Source organism: Peromyscus leucopus, chromosome 9 (genome assembly GCF_004664715.2).
Source record: "Peromyscus leucopus breed LL Stock chromosome 9, UCI_PerLeu_2.1, whole genome shotgun sequence".
Classification (NCBI taxonomy): Eukaryota; Metazoa; Chordata; class Mammalia; order Rodentia; family Cricetidae; genus Peromyscus; species Peromyscus leucopus.
The window spans coordinates 44,243,186-44,256,851 of NC_051070.1; the positions used below are offsets into that span (position 1 = coordinate 44,243,186).

Genomic DNA, 13,666 nt, shown 5'->3' on the forward strand with positions numbered 1-13,666 from the left:
GCTTACTACACCCTTATAAACTCACTCAAAGCTCAAGGCTCATCCTTCACACATCATTCCTAGACAGTACAGAACACAAGGGAACACTGTTAGATTCCTTGTGAATGTGGCTATATGAGGCATCCAAGATGCTTTAAGATTCAACCAAAGGCTTGGGAAGGCCCGTCACACGTGAGATTTGATTTAAAATACCATAGGATTAGGAGGTACAGGGAAGGAGGGAGCAGGGGATGTCCTAGTCGAGAGAGCAGTGTGAGGGGCGACTTGTGGGTACAGTGATCCAGAGAGGTCTGCAAGAAGTCACTGCAGGAGTGAGGAAGGAGCTCTGAGGAACAGGCTGTCTAGGGAGGTGGCCTCTACTGTGGCAGAGCCTTGGCAACCAAGTCCGCACTGTTTCCAAGAGCAGCCACCCAGGCTGGCAGGTGATGGGATCAGATGTCCCGTTCTGGAAAACCAGGCTGCAGGAATGGCAGAGAGAAAGAAGAGACAGCAAAGGACAGAGTTTGGAAACTCTTTACAGAACTCAAGCATCTGATGATGGGTTAAGCCAAGGAGCAGAGAGAATTCTAGAGATGTAAGAGACAGCGAGGCAGCGGAATAACATCGCAGTGTGTTGGAGGGGAGAGAGATGAAGAAATCAATCTCTGTCCTGGTGGAGAGTGGTAAGGCCAGGCCATGTACCGAGAAAGAACTGGGGGAGGAAAGGCGGGTCTGCCGGGGAAGGGAGGGGAGTTTACAAGGACAGTTTAATTTTGGATGTGTTTATTTTGAAGTGCTTGTTTCCCACATCTGTTTCTTCCTCTTCAGTTCCCCGTCTCGGCCCTAGAGCTGCGCATCCTCCTGGGCTGCTGGAAAGGGTCCCACCTCCACCCCCAGCACAGAACAGCCCCCCCCCCTTTGTTTAGCTCCTTTTCTAAATCAGATCTCATTGGGTCACTTCCTACTTCACGTGAAGACGCTCTCAGTTCCTTCGAGGAAATGCTGAAAGAATACTCTAGGAAGGAATTGCTGTAAATATCCTGAGCAAGATGAAACAATTACAGATGTTTGTTCCTTCTAATCATAGTCTTTGCCTAAGACAGAAAATCCTCAGGGTTACTTTAATTGAATAAGTACATAAATAATGTCTAATCTTTCCGTTATAAAAAAATTGCATATACTCCCTTTTCTCACTGGGAAAGGAGAAAATGAGACACCACTCAACGTTCTGTTGATATTTTCATATTATCCCTGTGTATATTTATCTGTACTTACTAGCTACTATTCTATAAATGCAACTTGTCTCTTAATAAAATGAACATAACTCTTACACAGGTGTAGAGATTCTATTTAGTGGGTGGAACTTTTTAAATAGGAGAAGGAATTGAGAGTCTCATGAAACTTGTTCTTTTCTTTCTATCACTGCCCTGGTGAGTTCACTAGAGGAAGGACCCTCAGAGGGGCAGGAGTCAACAGGCTTTGGACCCAGGGTTGTGAGTAACAGAGTCTGTGAAGTCCACGGGCAGCACTCAAACCAAAGGCAGGAAGTACAAACACCTCCAGTTACCGTGAGAGAAGAGCTCGGGGCCACAACTTTAAGAACTTAGAGATTCTGGGGCTGTATAACCTTCTGAGGCTCCCCCCCCAAGTGAAACTGTGTCCTTAGGCAATTAAATCCTTTACCAGAGAAAAGGATCTAGAGCTGTCTTCCTGGACACTTTATCTGCACTCTATCACAGAGGGAAAGGGAGAAAAATAGAAGAAAAGGCCGAGAAAAGTGGAAATCAGGCAGAAGGAAATTCGTCCAGCAATGGCTTTGGGCACTGAGACTGGAGTCTGGATGTGTCAGTGGCCGGCCCTGAGGTGCCCCACAGCAGAGGCAAACCCTGAAGCTCACACTCAGCCTCACTGCGACACTCCTGCCAGCCTCCTGTCCCCAGAACAGCTCACACTTGTAAGTTTCTGCTCGTGCCGTTTCTTCTGGCGACCAGGACCATCCTGTCTTGTCTGCCATCTTCCTGCCACCCTTGACTTCCTGCTGAGACATCTCACATCTCTTTAGCCTGACTACTCTGTTGTTTCTCTCCTTCCCTCCTCCGCTCCATCACTCCTGTCTTCCTAGAACACCACCATGTCCCAGAGTACTCCAGCAATCATGTGTAACCTTCAGGTAATAACCACAAAATTGAAGAAAGGGGCGGGGCAGAGAAAAGAAAGAGGAAGTTGAGGTCATGTACTTTGCTATTAAGGAGACAGACACCTCTTGTAGGCGCTTTCTGTTTTTCATGATGAAATTTTGTGTACAAAGAAAGTGGAGGGATTAATATTTACAGAGTCTGCTCATGCGCAAATGCCCCTTCAGTGCAAAATGGCTAGCATGTTCACACCAGCCGTGGCCATGGAGGTAATAACGTGCCTCTTTTGGAGGGAGGCGAGTTTAATTAGGTTCTAGGCAGTGAAACCCTTGAGCACAAGGGATCTCGAAGGCAAGTCCATTCTGGTGTACCACCTTGGGCTGCACTTTATAGTCTATCATGCAAAACAGACATCAAGAGGCACTTCCAGGGCTGACTTAGGAGAGTCTGTGTCACAACGTCACGGAGTCAAACAGAAGTCAGCCAATCTACGGTTTTCAGTCACTACATCAAGTATCTGGGGATGTCCGGCATGGAGTCGAAGGCTGGGGAGGGCGGCCGGCAAAGGGGCAATCCAGACCTTTCCTGCAGCAGTGCTTTAAGTGGGGTCCAGGACAGTGCTTGCCACTGACCAGGCGCAGCTCCTGCTCTAGAGAGGTCTTGTTTTGTCCAGTTTCCCTCAGTTCTTAAATCATCTGTACAGTATTGTTTCAGTTTGTATATTTAGAAATGTTCTTTCGATAGCACTCTGAGTTCATTAGATACTACCTACAGAATAACAAAGAAAAAGAATTGTAACTGGAAAAAAATCTAGCTGGCTTTGTCAATTTTTTAAATTGACAAAGTTTTACTAAATGGTGAACCTTCAAATTCTTTGCTGAACACATCTTCAAGTACACTATACTAGGATTCTGGACACCTGGGCTATAATCTTTGCTCAACTGTTCTTGGATGGAGGCTTCTTACCATCATCTGGGTCTAGGTTTGCTCATCTGAATATGAACTCCGAGGCTAATTAGTCTCTAAATACTCTCCTATTCTTTAATCCTATGACAAAGAAGGAGCGTGCAGCTATACAATCAGTGGCAATTTCTTATTTTTCCAAGTTCTCTCAAAGAAAACAGGCTATTTATATAACCAGAAAACAACCTTACTGAAAATGAACAATAAATAACCCTAAATATTTACAAAGATGGGATCTTGCAGCAGAGCCAAGAAGACAAGGACTTCAAGCATATGGCTTCCACACAAGTGATTACAAAGCTTCCTGCCACAGGCTAAGACCCTTTTCATGCAGGAATAAATCTATATCCCTGCAATCTGATATGAAACACACTGTTACTATAAATAGCAAACGTAGTTTGGTAGTGTGGTCAGCCATTAGTACCACCAAACCAGTCATGGAGGGGATAGGGAGATCAACACGTCCTCAAGAAGAAACACAAATCCAAAATAAATGTGAAAAAATGGTTCTCTAAGAAACACAAGAGAGAAAAACTAAACTGGTGGAGAGAATGTGACAGAATGGCGAAGTTTTCCTGACTGTAAATCAGGTAACTTCACTGATGAAAACGGCTTGGAAAGGTACCAAATCCTAAGACAAAGGTAAGCATCAGTGTATTTGATGGGACCAAGTTACACTGAGCCTTGGGCTCCTGGAGTTATTGGAGGTGCAGCACGCTTAGTTAGCCAGTTTCCTACTGTCACTACCAGCTGGGGAACAGACAAGAACGTTCGTGGACAAATTGTTCAGCAGCTCTACAGATATTAGGCAATCATGCTGGTATAGTGACGTGGCATGCTCCTGATGAACACAGAGGCAACCTGCTCGGGCCCACTTCCAATCAGTTAGCAAAATTCACACATTCTTTAATTTTAGCAACAAAATATGTGCAGCATCTTAATACTAAATAACTCAATGAGCCTTTGTGAAAGGCTTCTTCTATCCACAGACAAACTAAGCTCTGATCACAGTGAAACTAATAAAGGGGAGAAGATCTAGAAAACAGTATAATATCAATGGTCACAGAATCTTGCTTGGTTGACACTAAGGAAATGCTTTATGACTTTTATGATGCAAAATAGATCAAATCAAATGCTATAAAGTTAATAAAATGTTATGTCTAGCTTAGAACAAATGAATATAATTTAATTTTGTTGTATAAATTAATCAAGAAATTAAATAGGTTTAATAAAATTTACTCTAAAAATATTCCCTCTAGACTGGTATAATTCTATATAAAATATTTATCCTAGGAATGGACTAATATCTCTCTCAAAGATTACAGGGAAAAGCGTCCTTTCTGTTTGATGTGGATATGGAACATGACCCCAGGTTTAGGTACTGAAGGGCTGGTCACCAGCTGGGGCACTATTGAGAACAGGATAATGAGGGGCTGGCATAGTGGAAGGGGTGACTTGGAGGTCAGGTCTAGCTGAAAGAGGTAGGTCACTGGGATGTGCCTCTGAAGGGTTTATGTAGCCCCAGACTTTTCACCGTGAGATGAGTACCTTCCCTCTCCCATGTCTTCCCAGCATGAGGTTTTCAAGGCGGCCTGCAGGCCAGCGTAGCAGAGCCTGTCAGCCAAGGCTGAGACCTCTGAAACAGAGCCACAGGAACTCTGCTTCCTGTTAAGTCTTTTCTCTCAGCTGTTTGTCACAGCAACGAAAACACTCCAACAGAATTTTAAACAGACTTGGAAGGCACCTCAAATGCAATGGCCAGACTGTGGTGGAATCTGACTGGAACAAACCAACTGTGAAATAACACTATTGAGGCCATTGTAGGTCACTGGAAGAGACCACTTCAGATTATATTAACAGTTACAGTTGATCTGTTGGGTGTGATAATGAAATTGCAGTTACTGTACCTGTATATACTAAGAAGCCTGCAAGAAGGAGAATGCACTAAAAGATGACATGCAGGGCTGTCAGTGAGGAATTCGCTATGCTGACCTGAGGACCTGAGCTCAGATCCCCGGCACCCATGTCACAAGCGGGGCAAGGCAGCATTTGCCTATCATCCCAGGAGTGGGAAGGTAGACCAGAGATCTCTGGGGCTCGCTGGAAGGCCAGCCAGTCTAGCCAAACAGAATCAGGGAGCTCCAGTGAGAGGCTGTCTCAAAAACTACAGTAGGAAGTGGTTGAGAGAGATGCCTGACACTGACCTCTAACCTTCACACAAGTGCGCAGACACACAGACACAGGAATCTCATGCATATATCTCCGCCCACAAAAGTGTTGGAGAAATAAATAGAAGACTGTCAAGATGCTATTGATTGTTAAATGAGATATGTCCTCTACTTTGATATAAAAGAAAATGTGACTGTCCTTTACTCTACATATAAAGTGCAGTCTCTATCCTAGACTATCATAATCATTCAACAAAGTCAGCCATTACATTTTTGCTGCTGTTACTATTGCTAGAATCAATAGAGTTGAACTGGTGTGGTATTATGGGGAAATAGGAGCTGGAGAGCTCTAAGTCTGCACTAAGCAGCTATGTGATCTTGGACAAACAGCTGAACCCTTTGAAGATTGCCTGTTTATTGCAAAGACATAGAAAGTACAACTTTTATTTTACTCCAGTGTTGCTGTAGAAGTAAATGATCAAAAGCATTGGAAATTGTAACACACAATCCTTCTTCATAAGAAAACTATGATTGAACTATAGACGACATTGAATATACATCACAACTGTCTTAAAGCTGAATCAGAGGAGGAAATGATGTGGCTGTTCAGAGGAAAAGACGATTGCAGTTTTCTGTGACACCAACTAAGAGAGGCTTCCTGGAGGATGAAGCACCTGAGGATGGTCCCAGGTGAAGACGGAAGGAGAGGTAATGTGTGCCCAAACACCACAGAAAAGGGCAGAGGGGTAGCAGGGCATGCTAGACACAGAAAAGTTGGGAGAGTCTGGCGTATCGCTCTATAAAGAAGACTCTATCTGCCATGTAAGGCAGGCTAAGCTTTAAGTTTTAGCAGGAAAATAAAGTTGGGAACTATCTTACTGCAGATGTGGAACTGAACAGAATATCAAAGAATGAGTCATGTTATGACATGAAGAACACAAGGTAGAGAAGCATCCTATATAAAAAGTCCTGTATGACAAGGACGATGTCATATACTCGAATCTTGACAAGGGGAAATATGAATGATGGAACATACAGAGAAGTTAATACCAGGCAGCTATTGTTCAGTAAAATGATAACAAAATAAGTCTGGCTAAAATGAAAAAAAAAAAGTTGACAAGTGATTTTAGTAGATTGTTCAGGTAGGAGTCACTATGGATAATTAACCGTACCTCATTAAGCATGGGTCGAATGCTGAGGACTTGCTGTGGAGTTTTGCCTAACACTAAACCAAATGACATTGGTTGTGTAGTTGATTAAACTTGGATTTCTAAAACAAAACATACAAGATTTTAAAATAATTCTTATGTAAGGGTAGGTGAGCATTTTAGATGTTATTAGAAAGAAATGTCACCTTCAAATGTCTAATAAAATGCAACTCTTCTCAAAACACAAGCATTCTTATTCCCAAACGTTTCTTCTTAGGAACTTCAGGATAAAAAAAGAAATGACATACCTGTAGGCTCATTCTCTAACCCAGTTTCTATAAATATTTTTATATCATGTGGACTAGTGTTCAAAAAAAAATGAGAGATTCAAGAAGCTTGTTCTTTGTATTCCTAGAGCTGGAGAGTCTCCTCACACCCCAAAAAGCATGACCAGTTAAGAAATCAACAGACAACTCTTTTTGTTAAATGGAATATCATGCAACATAATAATAAAAAGTAAATAAAACCAGGAAGAAACTCCTAATTACAAGGAAGGAGAAGTTGTAATACTGTAATTACAAGGTGGTGGGGGGGGCACATGGCAGTATTCTGCAGACTTCCTATATCTGCTGCATAGGCTCTAAGTGACCATCAAGCATGGAAGTCCAGGGCACCTGTCCCATTTGGTTTGAAGGTGGCAATTATGCCTCATTTCCTAGAAAGACTGCTCTGGCAGAAAAATCCCACATTGAAAATAGAAATTTAAAAACTTACTTTTCAAAGTAAAACGGAAGCTACTTCATTCTCATTTATTTGGGGGAGTGTTGTAAGTGGACTTATTTTCAGCTTCCTAACAGATGTGGACTTTTGTCTAATACTGGAGATGCTTAAAAAGATGGAATTACCCACAAGGAAGAAAGGGTTCAGTCAGGGTGAAAAGGTGACACACTTCCAAACCAGCACTCACTTCCTCTCATTTCCCTATGCTTAAAAGCTGCTGGTGGTAACACAACAGCCTTCTGAATACCTCCAGTTACAGCTCACACATTGTCATGGCTTCAGCCAGCGACAGTTGGTGAAGAGGAGACTGGGCAGCCTGCTCCCAACCACCACCAGTTCATATAAAGAGCAGCCATTATGTTTACACTTGTGCTGACGACTTCTCTGTCCTACTGAATCCCCAAAGCTTCACTTCACGCTGTTTCCCGAGTTGTCACCAATGCTTTAGGAAGAGAAAGGAAGAAGACCGAGCACTGTCACAGTTTGCTTAGTTTCAAAATAAAACGGATGAAGAAACTGTCGTTTTCCCTGATTGTTTCAGTGAAAACTGGCTACATCACCCCAGGCAGCTCAGAGTCAAGAGTCCTCAGCCTGCGGCCTGTACTCTCACAGGCTTGCCTTTCTCATGGTGATGCTTTACAAGGCAGAAATCAGTGCAGATGAGAAGGAATACAAAACACTTGGAGGTATGAAAACCCGCTGGTCAGCGAAGCAGGGTGTTGTTCAAAGCTACTGAAAGAGGACACCTTCCTGAAACAGAAGAAGAGAGAAGGGAACATGCTCCTCAGACCTCAGGAGGCAGTGGACAAAGGTCCACCAGAGTCCTGCCTGTTCTACACAGATGTCAGCTTCTCAGAAAACAAGTTTGAATGGAACTTAGTTGGCTCAAGTGTTTATACAATTCAATTTGGGTTTTTAGGCAGCCACGTTGGTCCAACTCCCACCTTCTGATTGGTAAATACAAGCATGAAACACCACTCTTCAGAGCTAAATGCTAGCTAGTGATTGCTCAGAACATGAAGATCACCCTGCTTTGCTCACAAGGCTCCAGTCTCAGATCTGAGCTATCTCAGGCACGTGGGCACTGAGCCAAGTACTAGCCTAGATTCTGCCTGACCCAGCAGGGGCAAGCTTACAGAACTCAACCCATTGTTTTCAGATCTCCTGAAAAATCTAAGTTTTAAATTCAAATTACTTCTAATACTTTATGAATTATTGATATTTATACTTTGCTAAGTAGGAAATACAGAGTCCTCTAAGATACTTTTCAAATATCGGATAAACACTATTCACAAAGCATCAGAGAAGATGCCAGTATAACCAAGGACCTCAGTGCCTCACTGGCATAGGTAGGGAAGGCAGACAAATTCATGAATCTAACAGGAGACTGACAGAAACCTAAAAATGGCCTACTTCATCACTTCAGAGAATGTGAATTCAGGGTAGTGATTTACATAGTGAGGATAAAAGCACAAAGACCAGGCGGTGGGGTGTGGGCGGGGAGACGCCAGCAGAGAGCAGAGGCTGCAGGACAACCATCCACACAGGAAACAACTCTACCTTCGATCTGAGGGCAGATTTGGAGGTGAGGGATGAGACGCCCAGCTGAAGGCGGTGGGCTAGGCCATGGGTATCAAAGGGCAGACTGAAGGAGCTCGACTGAAAAGACCCAGGCAGCAGAAATGCTCTCACAATCTGAAGGCCCTCAGCACTGGGACCCGGGCTAGGCTGATGATAGACTTTCAGGTTAATAACCAAAAATCCTCCGGATACGAAGAGGGCCTGTCCGTCAGTCATGCCTTGACCACTGGAGACCCACCCGCCTTTGGCACTCTCATATCTCTGAGAAACTAACTATCCCTTGAGCCCCAGCTCTCAATATTCTCTTTGTTGGTCTGATCTGTTGCTGAGTTGCCAGCGATGGCTGTTTCTGAGGCCATTTTCTTGACAGGAAGAGTTTTCAAAGGACACACAAAGTACTCCAGGCTTTAAGTGACAAAAAGTCTGTTAAGAACTTGGGGCTTGAGCCAGGCTAGGTGGCACATACCCATAATCCCAGCATTCAGGAGGCAGAGGTGGGTGGATCTCTGTGAGTTCAAGGCCAGCCTGTTCTACATATTAAGTTCCAGCCCAGTCAGAGATACACAGTGAGTCTCTGTCTCACAAACAAAACCCCAAACCATCTAGGCTTGTGGGCTTAGAGAAGGACCTGGGGTGAGAGGGAGGGATGGGAGGAAAAGGCAGGAAGGAGGGGAGGATATAGATGCCGGGTGTATGTATTAAGTTTAAAAAATAAAAATTAAAGATTAATAAGAGCATAACTGCATACTGGGCTTTATATATTTATGAAGTCCAAAGTCATCATGTTTCAATGGGATCAGAACCATCAAGGACTCAATGCCACCTGTTAGCCACTCTTCATTAACCTATAAAAACTTACTAGAAAAATGACTATCAATAAATACAAGTAGGTAGGTATTTTCAAGTGGTGAAAAAAAACCCATGAATTATCTATTTTATGTTTAATTCTTGTTTAGAAAAAAGTGAACTAAGAGAATACAAAAATGCTTTTAAGACTTCCATGTGATGCATGGGTTTTATTTTTAGTGGGCACTAAGTGCTGTCTGTGTGGAATATTTCCCATGCTTTATCACATGTCACCTTTACATTAGCCCAGCGGAGTGCATACTGTTTACATTGCCAAGTTAGACTCAGAAAGCTGAGCAGTTTGCCAGAGTCCACGCATGTGGGAGACTGGCTGCTAGACCTTCACCACTCAATTCCAGATCCATGCCTTCAACGATGGGCCTGCTTGAATCCAGTTTTAAAAATTTCAAGTCAGTTAGCAGGCTGAGCAGCTAAAAGTACTTTTGAATAAGCTGATGACCCCAAGTTTGATTCCTGGAAATCGTGTAAAAGAGCCTGACACAGAAGCAGGGTGTACCTATAAACCTAGCACCCCTACAGTGGGACGGAAGTGGAAAACCACCCAGAAGCTTGTGAGTAGCTAACATGGAGTCTGAAGAGAGACTCTGACTCAACAAAAAGTTGTCCTCTGACGGCCAAACATGATCTGAGATGCATGCACAAAGTAATAATAAGTAAAAATTTTAACTGTAGGTTTAAGACGTTATACATTAAAGAGTCTGTATTTTTATGTAAGCACAAAACAAGAAACACAAAAAGAAGGCTATGCTTCTGATTGCCCTTAAGACCAACTTGTAAAAAACCAAAGTGCTACTCAGTGAGGAAAACTATCAGAATGTTCTAATACTGAGTGTCCACCCATCCCTTAGACAGCATAGACAGATAACACCTCTACTGTGTAGCAGTAATGTGCTAGGAACCCAGGACAGAAAGGAACCAAAGCAGCACAGTTCTTGTTCCCATGGAGCATACAAATTGGGTTGATGGTCACTACCTGGGAAATACAGCTCCATGAAACGAGTGTGAAAAGAAGGGCTACAGGCGAGTGATGCAATGGAGGCCAGCTCAGACGAGGCACAATGTCCCTCCCGGGAGCTGGGGAGGGAGCCGCAGGTAGACGCACAGGCATGAACCAAACACCAAAGAGATGAGAACCTGAAGGCAGGTCTGGGTGGTTCAAGGTAGCACAGGCTAAGAAAGACATATCAAAGCCTGGGCTGGAGCCGTGGGCAGAGGTGGCAACCTGCAAATTGCATGGCTCTATCTGAGAGCAAGGAGGAGCTGACTGCAGCAAAAAGACACAGAAACACTGAGTTTGTACACCCATTAACCTGGCTGAGAGTGGATGTCAGCATGTAAGGAGGTGCAGCTACTGTCTGGAACCTGTTCTGCACTCCGGATGGCAGGGGATGGTGGGGTGAGCGTGACTAGGGTAGCAAAGCTGGGAAGGTACAGACAACCACGGGGCAAATGGACAGGGTGATGGGAGATGAGTAGAAATGGTTAACCTTGGGATAATGCTAAGGCTTTGATGCTATAAATTACTCTTTGGGTGGTAAGGCATTTCATACTGTGAATTTAAATTTGTCATTTTATTAAAAGGAAAAAGAATTTCCAAATTCTTATTCCCCAAAAAAGAAACTTACTGCTTCTGAAGCATTAGTATTCGCTCATCTGTGCTTGGCTCCCAGCCATAACTCACCTGGTTCCCGACCAAGAGTAAGTGTTCGCCAAGGACAAAGTCTTTGAGCATGTCTTCCATCACTACCATGTGCTAGGAAAAATTTAAAAAAAAAAAAAGATTTAAACAGAGTCAAAGAAGAAAGTTAGCTATACAGGTGTTATCTTAGAATGCAGAGCATAAATCATGATAAAATAAGTAACTGACTTGAATCAAAACACATTTTTGTTATTGTTGTTGAGACAGATTCTCTCTCTGAAGCTCTGGCTGTTCTCAATACTCTATGTAGACCAGGTTGGGGTCAAACTCTGCCTACCTAGTGCTGGGATTAAAGACGTGTGCTGTAATTAAAAACATTTAATGATGTGGATAAGTAATCAATTAGGTCACCAATACTGAAAACTTCAAATATCTAAGCAAGAGGAAACTACTGACCAATATTTCAAATAATTTCTATAATTCAATGCAAAATTTTTATTTACATTTCTATAGAATTGGCTTATAATTTAATGTAATATTTAAATTGATGCTTGCTAATTTAAGTAAACAAATACCACCAAAAAAACTCCATTTTGGACTTTCTTTTTTTAAAAAAAAGTATACCTTTACATATATACACATACATATATATTTGTATACATTTTATATGCAATAAGATAAAATTAAAACTATATACATAAGTATATATAGCATATAAATTGTGTGTGTGTGTGTGTGTGTGTGTGTGTAAAACTAACACATCTTAGTTGGACACAAACAGAAGGAAAGGTCCAAGATGAGGCACCAGCAACAGAGACCCACTCACTCACACCCTTAGCTTAACCATTTACTCACAAAGCTGCACAGAGCCTTAGAACTGAAAGGCACTTTTCACCTTCCATTATTTTTCATTTGAATTATGACACAATATGATGAAAGGGCAAGATTAGAGTTGCTCACAGCAGCTACAGAGCAGACTGCATTGCTCTTTTGTGTACCAGGAAATAGGACATGGGTAAGTAGGTTACAAAGGCTCATGGGACTGCAGGAAGAGCTGTGTCCTGGCAGAACTAAATCTCTAGTCTCTCTTGAAATCTCGACTAAATCAACAACAGCCCAAAGTGCTCAGGTTACTCAAATTCTCTTATTTTTGGAAAAAAAAAAACCCATATGAACCTTTTATAACATATAGATGCTACACATATTTCCTAGAATTTTATTGGCTTGCTTTTCTTGATTGTTTGACACTCAAAACTTTTCAAATTCTGTAATGAAATAAAAACTAAGAAAGTTCTTTTTTTCCCCATCTTTCAAGAATAATGAGTATATTGGTAGTTTTAGTTTTCTTAAATTGGATACACTAGGGAACTAAATTTTTAAAAAGGTTTAAAGTAAAATGAGTGTATTCACTTACTGTCTTTCTGATATATTAAAAATAAAGAAAAAGAGACACTGGGTTACCAGTAAAAATAAAGAGTAACCTAAAAGTAAACAGGTATGACTGTCGTCAAGGAGGACGACCTGGGCATCCCTCACTCTGGATCTTGCTGATAAGGGTCTGCAGACTGCTTCCTTTTTAACTAAGCGGTCATTTCAAGACCCTGGTTCTTCCTCAAGCAAAGGAACAAATGTTCCCAGAAGCAAATGCATGGCCAGGCCACACTTAAGAACCATCCATCTGTCTCTAAGTTTCCTTACTGCTCTGTCTTCCTGCTGCAGCCGGTCACTACATTTGCCAGCAGCTAAGGTCCCCGCCAACATGAATGAGTATCCTGGTCTCTGCAGCATCACTGGCAGGTTCTCCCGTCTACCTATCTTCCCGCAGCTCTGTTTTCTTTTGCTCTTTCTCACCGTCTTCCTGGCTGCTTTCTTTTGGATATGGCAGAGTGGGTTAGTGCCTATGCAGACACTGGACTTGCCTGAGAGCCAGGTAAGGGACCGGAGCAGAGTTACAGGGCCGATGAGCCAGTTCAGCAGGTAATGGCTATGGCCTACAAGCCCGAGGAGCCAGGCTCAGTCCCAGGACCCACATTGTGGAAGCAGATGACTGACGCCTACAAGTTGCCGTCTTTCTCGTGTGCATGCAGGTGTGTGCCCATATATGTACACGAACTCACAAATGTAAAACCAAAACAAAACTTCAGAATTTTCAGCTGTAGACAATTATAACATAAAGCAGGTAGTCTACAGGCTTTCTCTGTGACAACTGTTATTCCCCAGTTTCCTAAACTCAACTCATCCAAAACTTGATCCCTTCCAGCTTTCTTCTTCCTCCTGTAACTCCCCTACCCCACTAAAAAGGATCCTTTGCTTCCTGTAATCACACTGTGACATCACCATGGTCACGCTGCCCATCTTGCTCTTCTTATGGTAATTTGTTAAAGCCAAGTCTTAGCGACTGACACA

At 42.7% G+C, this 13,666-nt stretch overlaps 1 protein-coding gene across 1 annotated transcript in view; it reads right to left on the bottom strand.

Moving 5' to 3' along the window:
* Vwa8 (von Willebrand factor A domain containing 8) overlaps positions 1-13,666 on the bottom strand; it is a 342,755-nt gene that overhangs the window by 164,713 nt on the left and 164,376 nt on the right. The window contains 1 exon segment of the mRNA XM_028878597.2: positions 11,303-11,374. Coding sequence (XP_028734430.1) covers positions 11,303-11,374 — 72 coding nt within the window.